The 23,732-nt window shown below is 49.0% G+C and overlaps 1 protein-coding gene and 1 long non-coding RNA gene across 2 annotated transcripts; one reads left to right on the forward strand and one right to left on the reverse strand.

The window, feature by feature from the left end:
• Positions 1 to 330: 330 nt before the first annotated feature.
• Positions 331 to 12,751, reverse strand: LOC100060942 (5-hydroxytryptamine receptor 5B-like). Its single transcript, XM_023622804.2, is given in 3 exon segments — positions 331 to 798; positions 11,825 to 12,501; positions 12,504 to 12,751. Coding segments are annotated over 3 exon segments (1,107 nt in total). The 5' UTR covers positions 12,601 to 12,751; the 3' UTR covers positions 331 to 465.
• LOC138918628 (uncharacterized) lies at positions 12,447 to 22,240 on the forward strand. Its single transcript, XR_011428178.1, has 3 exons — positions 12,447 to 12,624; positions 18,093 to 18,487; positions 19,871 to 22,240. It is a non-coding gene; the product is annotated as an uncharacterized lncRNA (long non-coding RNA).
• The last annotated feature ends 1,492 nt before the right edge of the window (positions 22,241 to 23,732 follow it).

Here is a 23,732-nt window from a genome sequence, read left to right on the forward strand (position 1 = left end):
GGTTGGGGGGTGGGGGCTGTTTCACAAAGGACACCATCTCCTGGGTGGAACACAAAACAGGCCACTGGGCCCTGTGCTGAGACCCTCTCTGAGGAATATGGTATTAGATAAAGGAAAGGCATTGATCCTCTTGTGTCACTTCTAACCAATTAGCAGAGGTGCCTGAGGTGCTATCTGAAAAGGATTCTGAGGCAGACTTCCTGCTCAGTAGGGAAATGTGCCAAGATCGATTAGCAATGTCTGCCACTCACGTAGGAAGAGGACATATCTGCATGCTTGCCCCACATTTGCTGTCTTTCTGAAGAGCCTTTGGCATTGCTGCACCTACAGTCCAGGCCCAGTGGTATGGCTCTCAGATGTCATTAATTCTCAGCTGTGGGGGGAAGGCTCGCGCATCACTGGTGAGGGGGAGAAACACAAGTTCCCTCCGCACAACTCTACCCACAGTCTTCCCAAGCTTTGTGTTCATCTCCGCTTGATGAAGAGGCTCTTGAAGGCGTTGCTGTAGTTCTTGTTAAATGCTGTGTAAATCAGGGGGTTGAAGAAAGAATTGGAGTAGCCCAGCCACAGGAAGATGCTTTTCCAGATGGGGGGCAGGCTGCAGGCGCAGAGGGGGCTGATGAGCTCTGTGAGGAAGAAGGGGCTCCAGCACAGCACAAACACGCCAATGAGGATGCCCACCATCATGGCCGCCCGCTTCTCCTTCCACTCCTGCCACGAGTCTCCACTTTCCTGAAAGGTCAGTGTCGAGCTACGCGCCTTGAACACCATCTCAGCCACGTGAGGTGCCTCCTTCACCTTGGAACAAAGGAAACAGAGAATTAAAAAATAAAACCTAACCGTGGATCAGAAAAGCAACATGGGGCTACTCTAGTCTTGGCCAACACCTCCACTCCAGCCTCTTTCAAGATGTGCCTATACCATGATCCATCAAACAATATTAGGTGAAAAAGTTCCTGAAACCGTAGGTTAAAATGAGTTCTCAAGGTCCTTCAGGGAGTGAGAGTGGTGGTCCCCACCATGTCCAATAATATGATATAAAGTGGGAGGGAGGCAGCCTCAAGGGCAGGGACCTTGGCATCAGACCCAAGCTTGAGTCCCAGCCCTGCTGGCCAAGCTTTCCAAATCTATGAAGCTGGGTGACCAAAGTCCCCTCCCCCTGCCATGAGGCCATCGGGGAGGTGAATTGGGAATGTGTGGTGGGTGGCCACACAACCCCTGGCACCTGGACTCGCCCATTATATAGGCATAGAGTGGACTTGGTGCTGGGACCAGGACCCTGAATAAAACAGACCCAGGCCTGCCTCTCACAAAGTTTGCAGCTGGAGAAGCAGCCTTTAAACATTACTATTGCAAGAACTTATACAATTACTGTGCTAAATGGATTCAGTTTAAATTATTGGATAATCTGTATTGCCTAGCTTTAAAAAAACCAACCATCAATGCTTTTGTTGTAGTAATTGGTTACCATTGAGGGAGCCTCTGGCACACTCTCTACCTCTTACCCCCATCCTTTGGTTAGCACCTATTTACCTCTCGCATCTCAGCTTAAAGGCCACCAAGCCTCTCAGAGTGGCCTTCCTGACCCTCTAAACTCAAGTACTTGCCCTGTTTGGTGCCATCTTCTCCTCTTCTGTAGCAGTTTCTCTGATGTGGGCGTGAGACCTGGCTCCTCTCTGGTCCCAGCTGAACGAGGCCTGGGACCGCGTCTTCCTGGTACACTAGCTCCTAGCAGCAGCATCTGGCACCTGTAGATGCCCAAGAAACAGCTGCCAAATTCCTGCTTGACCTTTGTAACACAACGTCCACATGTGCATTCTCCTTCCTTCCGGGAATGCTGTCAGGCTGGCCACAGATGCCAGAGAAAACACAGAGGCAAGAGGCTCCCAGGCAAGGCGTGTGTCTAGTTTTCCTCCCAGACACAACAGAAAGTAGCAATTGGGACAGCCACACAACCGAGGGGCACTTTACAGTGTCCACAGCACCTTCCCTTGTCTTCTCTCCCTTGGGTCAGACGGCCAGAGCTCAGTGGGTGGAGGAGTTCTCAGGTGGCCTGACTTACGCAAGCCCAGGACGCCTCATTCAGTGCCACCTTCAGATTCTGTGTCCTCTGCTACTTCCCCTCACCACCCCTGCCTCTATTTTTTTGGAAAATCAGTCAATCAGCCTGAAAACAGACCATGGAGATGTGGACAAAGAAGATTCCTTTCCTTTGCGAGTATATACCCACATCCTCTCTCCTGCCGCTTGGAGAGACAGAATGAAAAGGCAAGTGATTCCAGCAAGAGAACAAACAATATTTCCCTCTTTCCCTCCCCCGCCCCCCCCCCCCCCGCCCTTATAAAGGCCTGGCTTGGCAAACACGCACCCTCTGGGGGCCAGCGAGAGCCCCTCTTTCACAAGCCGTTCCAAGGTTTTCCAGTCCTCCCACAGGCGGGCGGAAGCCCCATGTCACCTTTCCCCTTTAGAAGAGGCGATACTGACCAATTCCCTCACAGCAGACCATTATCAAGTCACCAGAGGAAGTCTGAGCAATAAAACATGGCGTCCTGAAGTCACCCCATGAATGTTCAGCCGTCTATTGCCAGGAGAGAAAAATGGGATCAGAGCATGAGAGGAAGTGGAGGGAGATTTGTTTTCCTCCCACTCAGCTCATTGATGGGCACTGTGCCAGCCATTTCTCTGCAGACCTAAATGACCTCCCAGGCTCTTGAGTCCCTCCACTGGGGAAGGCAAATTCCAAATCCTGGTTGAGCTCTAGAAGTAAAGAAACGGGGTAACTTCAGTTCAAAGAGATCCTGGGGGAGGAGAAACAGAAAACCCAAGGCCACTGATTAAACAGCTTTAAAACACCCCGGCCTCCCCCGCTGCAGCATTTAGCAGAGTCCCCCTTTGCTCCACCACGGTGTCTGTCTGCTAAAAGCCTGTGTTCACAAATTTCACCTGTGCCTGCTACACGCTGTGCTCAGTGACGCTGGAAGACAATGGAACCTTTCCAGGAACAGCCTCAAAAAAAAAAGCCAATCAGGGATGATCCTGGTTTGCTAGGAGACCGACTGGTTCAGCTTCTTTCATTTGAAATGTGACATCCAGTAGAAAACCAAAAGGCAGCAAGAAGAGCAACTCTGGAGAAGCTACTATGAAACAGAGACTATGCTAAACGCTGGTAATGGATGCCCTTGTCTCCCTCACACCATACCTTTGAGGCATTGTTATCATCTCCATTTTACAGTTGAGAAAACACTCTGAGAGGCTAAGTCCCTCATCCAGGGTCACACAGTTGCTTACTGTTAGAGCTGGAAGTCAAACTTGGGTATTTTCTACTGGAGACCACACTCTTAACCCCTGCCTGTTATTCTGCTCCTTGAGTCAAAGTGACTGATCTGAATAGGTTCCACAGAATCTATTTTAAGGATCATATTTATGCTTGGGATGCTTTCAAAATGGACATGTGTGGCTTCCTGGGCAACTTCTAGGGCCTCTAGCAACCAGCCCTGGGGCTATCCCTGAGCTCTTCCATCTTCCTCTTTGGTTTCTCTCTCCTCAGCCTCTTCACCCTGACTTCCCGCTGTACACCTGTCTGAAAACAGACCCTTCAGGGTTAAGAGGCCTCTGACCCTGAGTTAGAATCTGCTCATTGGAAGGCAAGAATGCGGGCTGTTGAATGCACACAACACATAGCAACTGGCACTTCTTGGTCCTGCCGTGAAGGGAAAGGTGCTCTGAATACAAAGACATTTGGAGACATCCAATGCTACGGCCAAGGCCATGCCAGCAGGGAAAAGCAGAACCGAGGTGCCCACCCAGTCTGTCTAGTTCCAGACCTGTATGGTTTCTTTCTGCCCTACTGAGACGTGATCTAAAAATGAGTTTACCTAAATATCTCCATAGATTATGAGGCTTTTCCATCTAAAATTAATTAAGAACCAAATCTGCCGGCCAATATACACTCACACATTTATTAGCTACCTACTGTGTGTATAGGGACTATGTACTGGCATTTCCCATCAAGTCCCAATTTCAAATATTCTGTCCCACTATTCCGATAAGCACTTTGATGTCAGGGCATGGATTCTAAATCATCATTCAGAATGTTGTGTCATGACCAACACTCCAGGAGGGCAGGGACCATGAGCGTCCTGTCCCCTGAAGAATCCCCAGGACCTAATGTAACATAGAGTATATAGTAAAAACACAATAAATATCTATTGAATAAATAGATGTTTGGGGAAACAATTCTCTTGCAAGCCTCTTGCGTTGCTGCACATTTTGCTAGCAAAGCCACTGACAGCCCTGGATTTGGACAGCTTGTCAAGGATGTTTGTGTAGCAAACCGCCTGGGAAGATAGAGAGAGTATCTCCCAGCGGGAAAGAGGGCAGGTTTGCTCGCAACCCATTAGAAAAGATTCAGGTTTCCTAAGAGCCGAGGGCAGGTTTATTTATTGTCCAACATTGGTCGATACAGACTTGAGTTCCCTAATCTGGGAGTTTCTCTACTGTGACGCAAATCCATCTGGGCCACTCTGTGTCACTCCCGTGGGACTTTGAGGGAAAGGGGAACCAATGCAGACGTGAAGCTCATGCTGCCTGTGTGCCATGAGTAATAAAGTCTTTGACTCTGATCCAGGAGTCTCGAGTCTTCTTGGAGCATCCAGTATACTGGCAGGCTGGCCTTTCAGCTTGCAAACAGACCTTCACAGTTCGTGACAGCTGTCCAGCACTCGGCTAGGTGGTTCCACACACTGTCTTACTCAATTATAGCAGCAACCAGGAAGGAAGGAAGGAGGAATCCAAGGCTCAGAGCAACATAGCGATTAGATAGGATTCCAATCTGAGCCCCCATTTCTAGAACTCTAACCATGAAAAACCTCATCTATATTGTAGGCTTACTATGAGGACTCCAATGAGACAGTAGTACATAGTAGGACCTCATAAATGTCAGCTTCATGTCCCCTTGTCCTTTCCCTCTCTTCTAATAAAAAAGTTCCAGCTGCCACAGAAGGAGCCCACAAACATTTGTAATCCTCTCATATTGTCAGATAAACATCCTAATGAGAAATAGAAAAGGAAGGCAGAAAGAAGATGGTTCCTAATCACTTGGGAACCTACCAGTTTGCGTTGTGGCCACGCGAGTCAGGCATCCAGTGGGGCAAGAATCCTTACAAAGCGGTCGTTGGGGCAACCACGCTAATCCTAGTGGCTAGTGAAGCCCTACATCTGATGGGGGGAGGACATAGTGACATTTCCAGTCGGGTTTGAAGGCAATCTTGATTATAACTGGAATTCCCTGTTCCTAACCAGAGCTGCGGAGGTCAGGACTTGGACCACTGTGCCTCCATTCTCTCTGCCCAAGGTTTCCTGAGAGAACAAGCTCCAAGTTGCATTTCTCGAAGGCACTTTAAAGAGATAACTAACCAAAATAGCCCCTGAAAGTAAACAGAAGCTGTCTAGCTTGTCTGACAAACTAGAATAGGAAATTTTCTCAGCTGCTTGTCTTGTGCAAAAGAAACTAAGAAAATAAACCAAGGAAGTTTTCTTGTAAAAAATAGAAGCAGATCAGTGCTAGGCTTGAAGAAAATTAACTTTCCTTTCAGTGTAATTATACACTCAACGGAGTATAGTTTTGCGAAGCCTTGGAGTATGGTCATAACATAAGCTACAATCGCTATCGTTCTGACATTTGGAAACATGGATTTTTGTGGGGAGTTGGTAACCCTGGAATGGCTAAGGACTCCCTGGAGTTAATGCTGAGAAGGGGAAAATGTAATCGAGTGTGTTAAAGTCAGGCTGCATTTGTGTTTTCAGCTCTAACATCATCTGATTGAAAGTCATCCCCCTTTGTGAGCGGTTGCCAGTGGAAGGTCCTCTGCTGAGGCAGGAGGTTTTGTCCTGAGGTCCCTGGGCTCCCAGACCAGAGATTCCTGGCGCATGGGAGGGTGTAACAGAGAGAGGGGAGGTTTCGCCTTTTGCACATGCATTGTCCAGCCTCAGAGCTCTGATCTAACCCTGGGGGGCCCTGCCTCCCCTGTGACCACTTCCTGCCTCAGAGAGCCCTGGTGACTCCGCACTGTGGGTTCCCTCCCTCAGGAGAGTCTGAGGGCAGGAAAGGCTAAGTGGGCCTCACTCTCCAGACCTGGGCCTCAGGGACCGCCCCATGCAAACTGAGCGAGCAGGCGCCTACACACCTGTGTGGGCAGCAAGTTTTTCCCTTGATTTTCACGGAATTCTGTGACCTGCCAAAAGGTTAAGAACTATGGAGTTTGGATCTCATTCTTCCACTGAGAAGCTCAATCTTCTCCAAGAATTACCCCGATTTAAGAAGTAGCCTACTGCAAGGTCCTTCGTGAAAACACACGGTCCCTGCCCCATACTTGTCCCCATCCCTCTGTGTTTCTCATTCTCCCCTTCCACTCTTCCTAACAGTCCACTCAGAGAGAAAAGAGAAATGCGAGTGGAGATAAAGAGGCAGAAGGAACAGCATGATGTAAGGAGAACAAGGCAGAAGTTCACAGAGAGGGGAAGGCCGGGGTATTTCTGAAGGTGTAGAGGAAACGCTCCTCGGTGTGCCCAAGTGCTTCCGGAAACTCTCAATTAGGTGCCAATCTTAAAAGAATCAAACCATAAGCCAGATGTTTCATTACCACTGATACAATTTGATTCACAAAATTTACTTTTCTGAAATTAAGTAACCTTGCCATCTGGCATGGGAATGTGTTTGCGCCCACAGTTCTTTTAATAGACGGAATGAGAGCAAGGGTGGTGATTTTCTACCGCCTTCTTCCCATAACTGAGCTCTGACTGAACCAGGGCCCACGTGCAGTTCCCTCCACAAGCCCACCAGCTGCTTAGTCTTTGGTGGGGTCCACATGACTACTGACCACTGGACAAGTGACAACAGCATAAAGGGCTCTGCACAGATTTCAGGTCGCTCAGGGCTTACGTCCTGTATGCTTACAACATACAAACTTGTTAATGTTAATAGAGAGGACTGGCTTAGAGAGCCAAATATTTTGTACCTAACAGGAACTAAACCTCAGATCCAAGTTGTCACAAACCCTACAGCTCAACACAACACATTTATTTTGCTCTTTACAGTTGACAAATTGCTTCCCCATACGTAGTCAGTCCTTCAGGACCATTGTTCTCTGGACGGACTTCTAGCAGAGCGCCTATAAGACTTCGTTGCATTTATAATTCCATAATTGTGGTCTACTAAAATTAATCCCTTGTGAGCAGAGACCTTGCTTGCCCATTCTTTGAAACCTCAGAGGCTACCACATTGCCTGATATACAGGTCAGTGAAAGTCAATGAGGTAATGTTGAACACCATCTGCGTGTCTTAGCAGGTGGTTTAAAAAATGTCCACAGGTTTCTTGACGCTTCTCCCAAAGATGGAGAATTCCCCTTCCCTTAAGTGTGGGCTGCAGTTAGTGACTCACTTCTAATGACTAGAATACAGGGGACATAGTCAGATGGAACTTCTGAGACGAGATCATAGAAGGCACTGCACTTTCCTCCTTACTTCACTCCCGTAGATCAGGGGAGGCCAGCCGCCATGTTGTGACGACACTCAAGCAGCCTGTGGAGACCTCCCATTAAGAGCCATGAGAGTGAGCTGTCCTGGAAGTGGAGGCTCCAGCCCCAGTCCAGCCTTTGAATAAGTGCTGCCCCATCCAACATCTTGGCCACAACCACAAGAGACCTTAGGCCAGAACCACCCAGCTAAGCTGTTCCCAATGCCTGACCCACAGGAACTGAGTTAAAACAGGTTTGTTCTTTCAAGCCACTAAACTTTGGGGTAATTTGTTACACAAGCAATAAATAATCTAGCTATGAGGGTAACAGCAGTAAGAGGAAGAAAAGAGGAATTTTAAAAAATAATAAAATAATACAGGACCTCTCACTTATGGTTTACTGTTTTAGACACTCCACATCTACTATTCTCTCACTCACTCTTCACAAGGATACTCTGAGGCAGATGGCAATATATCCATTTTACCTACAGGGAAATGCAGACTTAGATTAAGTCACTTGGCTTATGTGCTAGTAAGTGGCACAAAAAGCATTGAAATCCAGGTCTCCTTATTTCCACATGCCACGCTCTTAGCCGCTGTGTGCATTGTCCCCCCACACGGTTACCGACGGGGTGAATGAGGGAAGGGTACCAACCGCGCTTTAGGACGTTCATGAGCCCCAGGCATCTTCACTCTGTGGGCCCCTTCCTCCTTTAAAAAATGTGAAAAATTATGTCTTATGACCATATTATTATGAAGACTAATATAATCGAGGCTGGGTTCATGATTCTAAACTCATTACTATTATATTCATTTCTCCTCTAATTTTAAAAGAAATTAAACCATTTCCGTAGGCCCCTAAAAGTCTTGTGGCTCTTGGTAATGTGCCTACTGTGCCTAAGGAATACACAGGCCCTGGTATCAACTTGTGCACAGCAATCAAACAGACAATTGAAAAGAAAAAAAACAATTTTCTTTTGGCTTTTCCAAATTTTTTTTTTTTGGCTGGGAAAGATTTGCCCTAAGCTAACATCTGCTGCCAATCTTCCTCTCTTTTTTTTCCTCCCCAAAGCCCCAGGACATAGTTATATGTTCTAGTTGTAAGTCCTTCTGGTTCTTCTATGTGAGCCACTGCCACAGCGTGGCTACTGACAGACGAGTGATGTGGTTCTGGACCCGGGAACCAAACCTGGGCCGCCGAAGCAGAGTGCACCAAACTCTAACCACTAGGCCGTCAGGGGTGGCTTGACAAAGAAAAGAAATTGATGTCACATTTTAAGAGCCAAGTCACTAATCTCTATTGGCTTTGTTTTTTTCCTCTTCTAACCAATAAAGGGCTCAGGGTTGTAGAAAACAATCATAACCGGGTGTGTGCTTTGGGGGGAAGCAGAGTATACAGTATATTCTGTATATATTGTATATGTGGTGCTCACTCTATTAGGTTGAAGCAAAGGAAGGCAGGGTAGGAATGAGCCCTGTCTCCTGCGAGCAGCTGGCAGTGTCTCTGGCTCACCTGTGTTCAGCTATTCTGGAAAGGAGAGTTCACATGCCAAGTTTGGAGAACCTGCTCCCCACAACCCACCTTGCCTGGGATATGACTGCCTCATTCCTGTGAAGGTGGAGATGCCTGTGAGCAGTGGGAAAGTGCTCAGAAGTCAAGTTCCTGGAGACAGCATGGAGTAATGACAAAGTAAGGGAAAGAACAGTGACATGCTGCCTAGATTTCGCAACCAGTGGCTGGCCAATGGACTGTGAACAGAAGTGACATGTGTTTACTTCAGGGTAAGGCAGTTAAAAGCTGCTGTATCTCCATATATCTCTTCCCCTCCCACAGCAAGCTGGGAAGCCATATGTTCAAGACGGCATAGCTGAAAGATGACAAGTAGCCCCATCCATGACTTGCCACCTGGAGGAGAGCTGTGCAGGAGGGCTGTCAGACCCACACTGAACTTGGAGTGAGACTGACAGAAACTGTTAGTTTGGGGGTTATATTTCACTGAGCATATCTTCATTTATCCTGACCAAGAGGGCAATGGTAGCTTGGCTGGATCACGAGGATTAGACGAGAGGGGGAATGTAGAGCACCAGAACAGTGCCTGGAAGGGAACTCACTCAGGAAACATTTATTTCCTTCTCCACTTTCAAAAATTACATTTTGCCCCAAAGAATTAATCACTGTCCAGGAACTGTTGCAGATCCCTTTCTGACAATATTTGAGCGTTGGAACCTGGGCACAGAATTCTAAAAAAAGATGAAGGATGCACACAGCCTGGTCACCAAAGGCCTTCAGACTTCATAAGTGCTTCTGTCACCCGCAGAGAGCAGTACCGACACTTTGCAGGATCTAAATTCATCTCCACTCATTTCCTCTAGAGTGCAGAAAAAAGCAGGTAGGAGCAATGTAGAGAGAGAGCATTCCTGGCCTGTTGTTTTAAATTTTTGTTTGGGCGTCTTGTGGCGAGAAAGCTTGCAAAGGCTGACTCAGCAACATTACCCAGGAGTTCGAGTGAGGGCTTGCTGGAGCCCAAGAAGCAGGATGCTCTCGAACACCATCTTGTCTGCAATCTCAGCATCATATGATTCCAGACTCAGCCATGATTTAGACCAATACTGTGTCTTAGAGAAGAGAACTTGCAGCCCAAAGTGGAGAAGGGGCTTGCCCCAGGTCCCACTGCCAACGAGTGGCTGGATCACAACTTTGCCCCCACCTCCCAGAGCTCTTTCTCCCCACCAGCGGCCACCTCAGATTGGCCAGGCTCCCGTCCAGTCACATCTTCTTTGTATCACTGCCTGAATGGGGCCCGTCAGAAATAAACACTAAGCTCAGGCTTGGTGAGCCTTTCTGGCACCCCCTTCAGCATAATTTCTCGGGGGCCACATTGGAGTGATGCAGCTATTAAAGACAGCCCACCTCGGCAATCTGACAGAACTATCATCACCTCAGGCATTTCCAAAGGCCCTTGCAGAGAACATTAATTCTGGAGAAATCTCTCCCCTGCCAACACTTTCCAGTTATAGTCTTGACATTCCGATTTTATGCTACAAAATTCCTCTGCCATTTAATGAAGGGGGAAAAGCCTGCTTTTTAAAACACATATATCTGAGTAGGCTAAGTATCTGTGTTAACTTTCCAAAATTAAAGCAAACTAACAACAAAAAATCCCGTCTCTTTCCTTCCCTGCTCATGCCCCCCATGGTATTTGGAAGGGGGCAATAAGTCCTGTTATTCTCTAGGAGGGCAAGCGTGAGACGCCCCACTCCCCATGGAAAGTTTGGGGCTTCCAGGCTGAGGAGGCAGCTGACATCCATTAGGGCCTGGCCAAAAGGCAGAAAGCTCTGATTCTAAACACCTTCAGAGAAGTTCTGCCCAGTGCAGGTCCTCCATTGCATTCATTTCCAGGGTTATCTTCTAGCCCACTGTAGATTGCCAGGCAATGTTGCCCTCCTAACTCCTGCCAGCTCTGCCACCCCTGTGTGCCAGGCACTGTGCTAGATGCTTCACATTCTTCATCTCAGGGAAGCCTCCCCAAGAGCTCCTTGAACCAGGAATTAACTTGCTCACAGAGACTAAGCAGCTGGCCCGATGTCGCGAGCTGGGATTTGAAGGGTTCTAGCTCGTTCCAAAGTCCCTAGAGGAGGGCACTGAGGTTGGGACAGTGAAAGGAAAGGGACGCTGGATAACTTTTTATCCTCACCTACCCCCTTGGCAGGGAGCTGGCGCGTCGAGTTGGGGCATATAGTCTTTGGAGTGCAGAGGACAGACTAGGGTGCGGTGGAGACTGAAAATAAGGGGTGGATGCTCACAGGAATTTCCTCATCTGCAGGAAGAATTCCCAGCCTACCGCTGTCTGCCTCGGTCTGGCGGGGACCAGGAAGCTGGAGGTGGCAGGAGTCACACGGGCACAATCGCTCCAGGGGAAAAGCAACAGAGGGCGCAGCTGATCGGACGTGCCCTCACGGCTGCCCACAAACGCTGCCCCTGCAAGCCCCCTTCAGCCCCGTGGTTGAGCGGGGCCAGCTCCAGCTCCAGCACTAGCGTGCTAGTGGGGAAACCCCTTCCCCCGGCGAACGAGGCACCCACGTAGCGAGCCCTTCGCGTGCTGCGCCAAGTGCAGGTGACGAGCCACTCCGTGGGCACTTCGGGAGAGCAGATGGCAAACTCCCCGTGCGCTCCAGCTGCGCTGGCGGCCAACCTTCTCGCGCGCGCCCCCAGTGTGCCAGCTTCTGCCGCCAACTCTCCCCTTCTCCAAGCTTTGTCCTCCATCACAGAGCCCCTTCCCCAAGCCCCCGTTCCGCCGCCCGCCCCTCACCTGCACGGTGGCCGGCAATGGCAGCACAGCCCTGCGGTGGCGGCCGAAGCGAAACTTGGCCGCCTTGTAGATCTTCCAGTAGACAAATAGCACCACGCCAAGCGGCAGGCAGAAGGCGCCGCAGGTGGAGAAGACGACCTAGGAGGGTTCCTGGCTCACCTGGCAGCGCTGGAGCTGAGCGTCGTACGCCTCACCCCAGCCAAAGAGCAGCGGCGCGAGGGCGATGAGCGCCGAGAGCGCCCAGGTGAGCGCGATCATGAGCGCGGAGGCGCGGCGGCGGGTGCGCAGAGGGTACTGCAGGTGGCGCGTGATGGTCCAGTAGCGGTCCAGGGCGATGGCCGCCACGTTCCAGATGCTGGCGGTGCAGCACAGCACGTCGAAGGAGATCCACACGTGGCACAGGCTCCTGCCCAGCCACCAACGTCGTCCGGCCCACAGCTCGCTCACCAGGCTCAGTGGCATCACTAGCGCTGCCACTAGCACGTCTGACACGGCCGTCGAGGCCACCAAGTTATGTGGCACACGATAGAAGGCGCGGACGCGCAGGATGGTGGGCAGAACCAGCAGGTTCCACAGGAAAGTGGCCGCGATCAGCAGCACCAGCAGCGTCACCACCAGCACCGTGAAGACTGAGAAGTGCGGCTCTCGGCCGGGCAGGGCGGCGCCGCCTGGGGTCGACCTGACGACCGCGCCGGGGCTTGGCTGCTGTTGGAGGCCTCGGGTCCCGAGGGAAGGGCGACGCCGGTGGCGGCCGCCGAGAGGTTCGCTGCTTCCATGGCTCGCGGCGCGCCGGCTCCCAGGTAGGGACCGCACGCGCAGCCCCGGGGCTCGGCAAGGACGGGGTGGGTGGCCTCGTGGGAGGGGGCACGGCGTGCCCGGGGAGGGCTTAGAGGGGTTCAGGTCGCCCTACCCTGGTCCTCCCTTGGGCCTTAGTTCCCCTTTGGCGCCTCTCCCTGGCGCCTGCGTGGACTTCTTTTCCAGTGGAGAAAAACAGAGTGGGACCCCTCACGAGTCCAGCTCCGCTCGGCGCGCCAGTGCCACCCACCTCTCCTCGCCATCCCCAGAGCAACCGGCTGTCATGGCGCTGGGAATCCGAGAGCGCAGCCCAGAGTCCGCGCAGGGCCGGGCTTGGAGAGCTGCCCCCCTCCCACCTCCAGCCCGGCGGCGGGGTGGGCGGTGGTGGTCTGGAGAACCTGCGGGTGGCAGCCCGCCCTGCGCGCGTTCGGGCGTCTTCCCCGCCTCCGCCGTGCTCTCGGAGAGGACCACCAACTGCGGTGGTCTCGGCGAAGGTTCAAATCGCGTGGGAACTCCATGTGGCTCTCTCCGGTGGGCCCGGTGGCACGGTTAGGCCCGCCCCCTCCCGGACAGAGGGTTTCTTATTTCCCCACATCTTGATCCTGCATACTCGTACCTGAATTAGGAGACTCCAGTATTGGGTAGGGAAACAGGGCGCCCCTAAACCCAGCTCCATCCCGCCGCTCCACTCGCAGCCCTTCTGCCCCCAGGGCTTCATGGGCCTTCAGCTCACTGTGTGGCTCCAGGCGGAACGAACGTGGCGTCTAAGAGTTTGGCAGAGGCCTGGAAGAGAGAGGGATTACAACCTCCTCGCCCTGCTGTCCCTAACCCTGCCCCATCACATCCCAGCCCGCAGCACACCCGTGCTCGCCCCACCCCGCCTTGCTGTTGCTGATATTCCCGACTATAGTCTCTGTCTCTTGGTTCTTCATACCCAGGGTTGGACTGGAGTCACTTTAGGTTGACCCTTGGGCAAAGGTAGAAACCAACTAGAAAGGGGACATCCTCCTAACCCTCCACTTGGCCCCCCGTTTTCAGTCTCTTGCACTTTTAAAAAGCAGTTGGATCACAGTTAAATCAACTGAAAGCTGCATTGCGGCTGCGCCTGGGACTGGACCAGAAGCATAAAGGACGCAGAGCCCAGATTGCCCCTCCTCCTGTCACCGCAACACGACCTGCAGTCACGTCCTGGGTTCCTAACACTCTGGAAAGAGCTCAGGCTGAGCAGGTGCTCAGGAGAGCCAGAGCCAGCTCCCAGAGAAGACTTTCTGGAAAGGCCCCCTGGGCTGGAGCAGGTGCAAGGGCTTTCTTCCCTTGACTAGTCACCACCCCCCCCCCCCCCCCCCCCCCCCCCCCCCCCCCCCCCCCGCACCTGGGGCAGTCTTTGGGGAACTGGCCCTGAAGGGAGGGATGCTCCAAGAATGCCCTTCTCCTTTACTCTCCTTTCCTCAGGACGGTTCTTGCTCACACACACAGACTTGATAGCCCACTCAGGGATGAGACATGAGAAGCCACAGGCAAAGAAGTCAAAATGAAAATACCTACAGATATAAATGTGAAGTGTTTGGGCGGTGTGGGCTGTTCAGGGGTCACAGAGATGGAGGACGTTGTAGTCAGAGAAGACCTTCCGCTGACTGAAATGCAGGGAAGGAATTTAATTATTGGACGAGATGCATGGAGGGTTGGACCTGGCAGGGGCGTGCATGGCTGGGTTGAGGTGGCAGGAGCTGAGTGCGCAGGGTGTACATGCCAAGGAGCAGGGCTTGGAGTTGATCTTGGAAAGAGCTGCATTTTGGATTTTTTTGAGAAAATTGACATGATGAAGACAATCCTTTAGAAGGAAATGGTGACTAGGCTTTGAAATAGTTTCACAATAATTTTCTCCCCATTTTATTGGACAAGCCATATAACAAGAGCAAAGGATTCCCAGATGTAGAAGCATTCACGTTGTTCAGGTCAGGTGCCTGACGTGCTTTGATGCTTCTGTCTTCGCTCCCAGCCAAGTGCATTTTTCATGCTGGAAATCAATTTTTCATTTTGCAGATTTCTCTTAACAATTTTCATGTTGCTGTATATTCTCTTCATAGTTACACTTTTTATATTGTACCGTTTATTAGGTGAGAGATTTTGAGCAACTTAGGCTTTCTGAGACTCAGTTTCCTTATTTTAAAAATGAAGATAATTATGATATCGAACCTGAAGTGAGTTCACTCACCCGTTGCGCAGCAAGCCAATCTGTGACACCGGGTGTGGTGGAAGACAGTAGGAATTTTACTTTTGCACAGCGCTGAGCAAGGAGAGAGGGCAGCTAACGCTGAAATCCCAGACTCCCCAAAAAACTAAAAGGAAGGGTTTTTATTTGGGGTTTTAGGTAGCGGAGGGGGAGCGTATGGCCTTGCTGGTCGGAGCTTTCCCACCAGCCTGTCTTTGGCCTTGAGACTACTTGCAGAGAGGAGGGAGCCCTTGAACCTGCTGGTCAGCAGCTTTCCCACCAGCCTGTATCTCTTTGCGAGGAGGAGACCATCCAGGTGCTTGTCCTTGCCGGTGTCTGTCTCCAGGGAGGATATTGGATTCTGGAGCCAGGAAGACAGGGAGTAAGCAGGGAAAGAGTGCTCTGGTTTTAACCTCATATATGCTGGGTTTAATGTGGGGAAACTGATATGAGAGTCGGTATCAATTATACCTGTGAGGAGATTATTATAAAACTATAGTTAAATAAAGCCAGTAGCACAGGAGTAAGTGTTCAGTAAATGATGACGATTGCTACTATTTTTAACTTTCAGTTTAAACCTTACATTCAGTTCTCTTATGATCTTTTGATATAGATTGTGTTTTACAGTTTTAATTCCTCAAATGTCTGTAACAAGAAAACCCATTCACACATTTTGTTCCCCTTGATCTTAACCTTTTTAGGCATCATTAGCACTTGCAGATGAAGAAACAGGGAGAGCTGTTGACTTGCCTTGTGACTGGCGGCTGGACTCACCTCTCCTGACCCTGTCCCCTCTCTGCCCACGATGCCGAGCTGCCCTCCATATGCTGGTCTGGGGGCTCAGCCTGATTGTTTTCACTTAACTCTTTTATATAAATTGTTTTCTATAAAAATTGACAGTTTAGAAATCTGTATTGTCTCAATTACAAGTCTTGAGCTTCGCTACCCTCGTCTCAGACCACTCTCCCCTGTTCACCACACTCCAGCCCACCTGGCCTCCCAGATCCTTGAACATAACAAGCACATTCCATTCTCAGGGCTTCGGTGTAAGCTGTTCCATCTGTCTGGGATGCTGTTCCCTCAGATAGGCATGGCTCATTCACTTACTTCATCTGGTCTCTGCTCCAGTGTCACCACCTCAGGCCTTCCCTGACCATCAGATCTACAATCTGTCACTCTATCTAAAGGTGTTCTCTGTCCCACTACTCTGCTTTATTTGTCTTCACAACACCTCACAGAGGGGACAGCACGTTATTTATTTAGTTCCTTTTTGCTATCTGCCTTCCCCACTAAAATGTAAGCTCTTCATAGGCAGGGAGTTTATTCACTGCTGTGTCCTGAGCATCTCATTCTGTGCCAGGCTCACAGAAGGTGACTCAATAAATTTGAATGGATTTGTTGAATGAATCAATGAGGCATTGTCGGGAGAGGTGATCCGAGGGCCCTGAGCACCCCTGCACCTTCACATGGGGCAGGCCAAGAACACAAGGTCCTGACTGCTCATTACGCAGCCGTAGCTCAGAGTTGTGTTTGCACAGAGTGACCTTGACAGATGAGGTACCTCTCTCCCTGGGCAAAGGGCAACTTGCATCTACTTACTATGAAAGTGGTGAATCGTCCAAGCTCAGTGTCCCTTTCTTGTAACACAGCCCATTCTCTGCGCAGGCGTCTATCACAGGCCCTTTCTGTCTCCCCCGTGGGACTTGGGAGATATGGAAAGCCAGAACAAATGAACAGGGAGCTCAAGCTACAGCTTTTGCCTAGGGGAATAAAGTGTTTTGTCTCTGAGCCATGAGTCTCATGTCTCCTGAGAGCATCTGTGAAACAGTTACAGGGCAACTTGTTAGCTCACAAGGAGGGAAAATTCCAGACCCTGTGCAGTGCTTGACAGGCATTTGGTTTGCTGATTTTTAAATTATTAGCAGAATTCTTTTGCCCTTTTGAGATTATTTCCTTGATATATTTTCTCCCAAAGTTAATAACTAAGTTAAAATGTAGAAACAGTGTGATTGTTCTTTTTACATATTTCCAAATTGTACCTCAGAGAGTTTTAATGGATTCACTGTTCTCTTGGCCCTGGCTTTGGAGAAACAAGAGAGAGACGGACAGCTTTGCCAAAATCAATTTGTTATCATGAGAAGAAAAATGTTTAACTGGTATATAATGATATAATTTACCTGTTTTGATTTGCATTTCTTCAATAGCTAAAAACCTGCGTTTTTCCTCATGGTGGTTTATTATCTATGTATCCTTGTGTGGAAGCTGTTCCTGCTCTTTTAACTACCTTATGCAGGAGGCTGAGTGCTGAACTTATGAATATTGATCAATTTCAATGTAATTAGCAGATTTTCATCCATGGTGTGGTCACACTTTTCCTTTGTCATTTCTCTCCTTGCATTTATTCTATTACATTTTGTTGAATAACTTTTTCTTTCATATAGTAGGACACATTGACCTTATCTCCATCAATGTCCTTAATTTACTCTGTAATCATAAGTTGCTTTCCTGCCCTTTATTTCTGTTATTGAAGTTTATGAATCGATTGAGGAATTTGACCCTCTGACTCCTCTAGAGTCGTTATTATGATGTAGCAGGAGACGGTGGTTGAGCCTTCTCGAGCCCGTGCGTGTGTAATCCTGTCCAGTGAAGCCCGGCCCTGATTATTGAGTGCACGAGCCTGTGCCATTGTGATGGTACAAAGGTGGGTAAGAGGTTGTCCAGATCTTGGAGGATCTTTCACCGACCAGAGAACAAAACCTTCCTATCTGATAAGCAGAATGCAGCAAAATGTGCTAACAGCTGATGAGAGTTTAAACGAAGGTTTCTGGGTTTGCTGGGGAGACAAATCACCTGCAATGAGGAGGACTGGAGAAGGTCTCTGGAGGGAGGCAGCTTTTGACCTGGACGTTAAAAGATGGGAGGATTTTCACCAACAGAGGTGGGGAGGGAGCGGGAGGGAGGCAAACCCAGCAGGAGCAAGAGGGCGAGCAAAGGCCTGGAGGCAAAAGAAGAAGAAAACAAATCAATCACAGCAGCAGAGGGTCATCCAGAAGGCCCAGCATGGACCCCATGATAGTTCCTTCGCTTCTGGTTCGTCAGCTTTTGCTTTTAAGGAAAACATAGTAGAACATTTCTATCCTCTTTAGTCAGTGGATCCTACTAGTTCTCTTTAGTACATTCATGTGACTCCCACGCTTAGCTTTTTGTGCTGTTATTAAAAAGCATTCCTTCCTTGATGTTATTGCCCTTGTGTTCTTACAGATGATTTCTAAGATCATTTTAGCAGGCTTTCTTCCTATTGGTTCATCAAGTCTCAAACAAGTGTTACCTCCTTTGAGAAGCTGGTCTGATCCCCACCTCTGCCCCACCCTGACTCAGCCGCTACTCTTCCTCTGGCTGACCCCTGAAGCCAGGCCTGCGACGGGGACAGGTTCCTGCTTCTCCACTAAATGGCAGCATCCCTGAGAATACGGGCCTCTCCCTGCTCTTCCTCCTGGAGTCTACACAGGGCCCGGTGTGGCTCAGTAAACCTGCATGAATGAATGAATGAATGAATGGGTGAAGACAGCTACAAAGAGAACCGAGAACCATCTCAGTGAAGATGGAGAGCAGCGAGGGTGTGTAAAGCTATCAGGGAAGGCGACTGATCCGAGAAGGTGAGGAGATGGGACCTGCTAAGCATGAAGCCAAGGAGAAGTAGAGAAACAGCAAAAGAGAGGGGAGGAAAGATAGAGTTTCAAAAAAACTGGAGAAAACATGTTTGTAGTCAGGACAGGGTTGAGAAGAAGAGTGTGTGTCCCAGCTCAAACATCACTGTCTCAGAAGGGTCTAATTCATTAGTTCTCAAATTTCAGCGGACGTCAGTCACCTGGAGAGCTTGTTAAAACACAGGTTGCTGGGACCGTCTCCAGAGTGAGGACTGAGCTGGGAGCCAAGAGTTTGCCTGTTTAACAAGCTCCCAGGTGATGTTGGTGCTGCTGGTCCCGGGAACCATGAGTCTAAAGGAGGTCTCCAGCCGTTCTCTGTCCACTTTCCATTTTCCTTATGTAACTCATCAATCTCCGTTGTATGCCAGCGTACATAAATTAACACATGTAATTTTCACAACAACCTTATGAGTTACTTTTATTACCTCCATTCTATTCATGAAGGAAGAGACAAGAGAAATTGAATTATGGACCAAAATCATGTACTTAGTTAAGCTCTAAAGTCTGTTTGACTACAAGACCAATTTGAAATGCTATAAAGAATTCCCATGGGGTCTGTCAGCTGTGGGATCTTGGACAAGCTCCTTACCTCTGTATGCCTCAGTGTCTTATAAAATGGGCATTTTAGAAGCACAAATCTCATAGGGTTATTGGGAGGATTAAAGGAGTGAATTCACAAGAGCCATTATAATTATGATCTGAAGTGTACATGATTCTTAGGGGTCTACCCTCACAACTAGAACATAAATCCCACGAAGACGAGAAGTTTGTCGTGTTGGTTGCTGGGACCCTAGAACCTAGAACAAAACTTGATGCTCACTAGACGCTCCATAAATATATCTTGTTGTGTTTTTTGGCAGACGACCTTTTCTCTTAAAATCAATAGTATTAATATTTTTGAGATTCAGTTTTTATTATATTTGCATTTGAACATCTAAATGCGTTGACTACCTCCATCGAGGTCAGCTTCTCAGCCTAAGCACTATAGACACTTTGGGCTAGATAATTCTTAGTTGGGGAGGAGCCGTGTTGTAGGATGTTTAGAAGCATCTTTGACCTCTGCTCACTAGATGCCAGTAGAAACTCCCCAGTTGTGACAACCAAAAATGTCTCCAGACATTGCCAAATGTCCCCTGGGGAATCACAATTGCTGCACTGAGTGCCACTGACAGATAATTCAGGTGTCTCTCTCCAGCTGGCATCTTCCCTCTCAAATGTCCCACTTGACCACAGGAAGCCTTAATTCTACCAGGCTCCCCTCTTGCAGTTTTCCAGAGAATGTTCCTCAATGTTGGCATGGATCCCCATGTGATAACCGATATTCTTTACAAGGACTTACACAGAGAAAACCGTGGGGTGCTGAATATGGCTGTTCGGAATCACCCTATTGCAAGGATTGACCACCGCCCTCCATCTGCGGGCCCTTGAGGATTTCTCACCTCCCTGGAGTTCCAGCCTCGTCCCTCCGTCCTCACATCCCAGCCCGTTTCTGGGGTGTCTGGCCGTCTGAATGTCTACTCGCATCAGAAACAAGCGTTCCTCCCACGGCTCACCTTGGCAAAACCGACACCCCAGAGACGGACGTTCCCTGAAATCAGAGTGAGTCAATCTGCAGGGACACCTAATGGGAAGCTTTACAAAGAAAGCATGAAATGAAGACACGCCACTTCATCCCTCCTGCTACCGTCCCAGCTCCATTTTGCTCCTGACACAGATGGTTAAACTCTTGAACAAGAATGGTTCTGCTTGCACACACACACACAAACACACCTCAAGAACAAATAAAATTTTTTAAGGACAGTGTAATCTAAATCCACATTTGGAGGAGTATTTTTCCCCAAAAAGGAATGCGATCTGCAGAGAAGCATTCCACACACCATGAAAATGCTCTGTTATGGGGCCATGCAGACCAGTTTCCCCACTGCGCTTCCTGAACCTCTGTTCCAGAAAGGATTGCTCCTTTCCCTTGGCATAACCAAATCACTCAAAGGAACTGCCTGCCAGCAAAGGTGAAATTCAGGCCTCCCCGACCAGAGAAACCAAAAAGGTGCCTGCAACTGTCAGACGGCCGTCTCCCCTCCTCACGCCCACTGCTTGTCTTGGTCAAGGTTTTCAAAAGCGTATGGGCTATTCTCAGCTAGGTACCCATTCCATCCATAGTTGGAAATACACCTCGAAAGATATCCTCTAGACATTAACACATGCCCCGGTGTCATCTGCCTTTATAAAACTATTTTTAACCACATTTCTTCAATTATGCTTTACATTGAAATTTAACACGAGTTTATTTCTCTCCTGTGCTATAAACTGCCATTATCGGTCCTCAGGCATCCAGAGATTGGGTTGTGTTGGGTTGAAGATGCGGTCTTTCTCACCTGGAACACAGGAGGCAACTGATCTGGGTCTGATGTTGGTCCCAGCCTCCCCACCGCTGTGGCTTTGCTATAAAATAAAAGTGGGCAGAAGTAATTTCTGCTTGTCTCCAACCCACTATCAAAGCACTGTTAATGATCGGATGCCGATGGAGAAGAGAGAACACGTTGAGGAGAACTCTAGCTGTAATTGGCATTGTTTTTCCACTGTGTGGGAGTTGAAGCTAATTTGTTTGCAGGAATGTGGGGAGAGATGGTGCCTTAGAGTAATTGTTCTTCCTTCTACTCTTGCAGTTTTAATTAGCAGATGGGCTCTTTCTTTCCCCCTAGCTGCTTTCTTTTACACGCTGGAAGGTAGGGTTTTGTTTTTTGGGTTTTTTTTTTCCCCATGCATTCAAAGCTCGACTGTTAAAAATCCATCTTTTCTCACTAAAGCAAAGTGCTCTAGCAAAGACTCTTGGTGTCTGGGTTTATGGGTGTGGATGTTGGTGAAAGCATTGGGCTAGAGATATTAATTTGGATGTCAGTCAGAGACTGGAGAATGATGGAGAGAGTGCAGACAGACAGGAGAAGGACAGAGCCCCGGGCCCTCCACCACAAGCAGTGGGGAAGATGAGGGGACCGAGTGAAGGACACTGGGAGGAGCAGCCAGTGGAGGAGGAGGAAAACCGGGAGAGTGAGGGCTCCTGGGAGCACGGAAGGCAGTGTCTCAAGGCGGAGGGAGCGGTCCACTCCGTCAAGCGCTGAGAAGTCCATGACCGCGGGGTTTAGCACAGTGCTTGTGGTCTGCACAGAGAGAAGCTCCAGAGCGACCGGCAGCAACTTCAGGGTAGCGAGGGAGGGGAACCGTGGGAGGGGGATTAGCTTTACACAGCCCATTCCATTTCCTTTATCAAATTAAAAATATCTCTGAAGCGAGTATGCTTAAAGTTGTATTTACTTCTATTTAATCTGGGTATTGGATTCATGAGTGTTTATTACATTATTTTCTTTATTTTTCTATATGTTTAAAATGTTGCCTAATTACAAAGAAGAAAAACCATTTATACATAAATATTTAAAATGTATATGCATAAAATATTTTTAGAATGATGCCCAAGAAACTGGTAAATAGTTGTCACTGGCATGTTGGCATGCGTTATGACTTTTGTGGGCCCTAGGCCAATTTGCCTCTTTTAAAAAATATTAAAAATTTTGTTTTATAATTGTCTTGGTATAAACACAAATATTCAGGCTGGATTCCTTATTATATGTTCATTATTGTTATATTTATTTTTTCCTCTGATTGTAAAAGAAATTAAAATTAAAACATTTCCGGGAGCCCCTGAAAGTCTTGTGGTCGTGTGTGCGGTGGCCTGTGGACAGGAGGACAGAGGACAGAGAGAGGAGTGCTGACTCTCCTGGCCCCTCCCTGCCAGGCCTGGATCCAGAGGGAGGCTGCGTTCCTACGTGGCCACGGCTCCTGCCAGGTGGCCCCTCAGGCTCCTGCTGGGCTGGTCCTGGTCCCCCACCCTTGCCGGCCCCCTAGCCCTGCCCATACCTGCAGTCCCGCCAGAGCCTCTCTGTAGATAGCCCTTGGGAGGGCCCTCTGTGCTGGCTGGCCCCTGGCTGACCCGCCTCCACACCCTGGATAACGTCCTGCTGGACTTGGGATGGGCTGAGGTTCCTCCCTTGTCCCCAGCCCAGCCCCACCCACCATGGCCTAACTTAGGGTTTAAAACTTCCACTTCTGCTGGAGGCATCAAAAGGCAGCTGTTTAAGAGGCAAGTACTACCTGGACCTGTTACCAATTGGTGCAGCGGAAAGTCAGACACATCTGAATTTGAATCCTGAGTAACTTCGGGCAAGTCACTTAACCTCTCTGAGTCTCAGTTCTCTCCTTTGTAAATGAGGGCACTTGTACCACCTTCTTGGATTGTTGTGAGGAGTAAATGGATCAGCAGCGAGCCCGGCACATGGCAGACACCAGGAGCAGGTCTCTGGGGAGTTTAGCATCTGACTGACCCCACATGACCCGCCACAGGGGGAGGGCAGACACCGCTGTCCCCATTTACAGAGAAGATGAGTCCAGAGCAGCAGCAAGGGCCCCAGCAGGACTGGAACTCAGGGGTCCCAGCGCCCAGGCCGGGCCTCCACCACCTACCTCCTTTATTTCTTTGTCTTCAGTATTTGTGTTTGTCCTACTCCATCCCTCAAGGGTTTGCTGTCACCTATAATAATTTAAAAAATAATTCTTAAAACTTTGGTGCATCCAAGGACACTATCAAGAAAGTGAAAAGACAACCTACAGAATGGGAGAAAATGTTTGCAATTCATTTATCTGCTAAGGTTCTAGTATTCAGCATATTTAAAGAACTCTTTAAATTCAATGGTGAAAAGACAAATAACTCAAGTAAATATCAGCAAAGCATTTGACTAGACATTCCTACAAAGAAGATATACAAATGGCCAATAAGTACACGGCAAAACACGCAACATCGCTCGTCATTAGGGAAATGCAAGTCAAACCTCAAAGAGAGAACACATCATGGCCACCAGGCTAACTTTAATCAAAAAGATGGCCAATAACAAGTGTTGGCGAGGATGCGGGGAAATCAGGACCTTTGTACATTGTCAGTGGGAATATAAAATGGTTCAGCCACTCTGGAAAAGAGTTTGGTGGTTCCTCAAAAGTTGAACATGCAGTGACCAGGGCCAACCCCGTGGCGTGGTGGTGAAGTTCGGTGCACTCTGCTTCAGCAGCCTGGGTTCACGGTTTGGATCCTGGGCATGGACCTATACCACTCATCCCAAGGTCTGGAAGCAGTGCTCGGGCCAAAATG

Source organism: Equus caballus, chromosome 18 (assembly GCF_041296265.1).
Source record: "Equus caballus isolate H_3958 breed thoroughbred chromosome 18, TB-T2T, whole genome shotgun sequence".
NCBI lineage: Eukaryota > Metazoa > Chordata > Mammalia > Perissodactyla > Equidae > Equus > Equus caballus.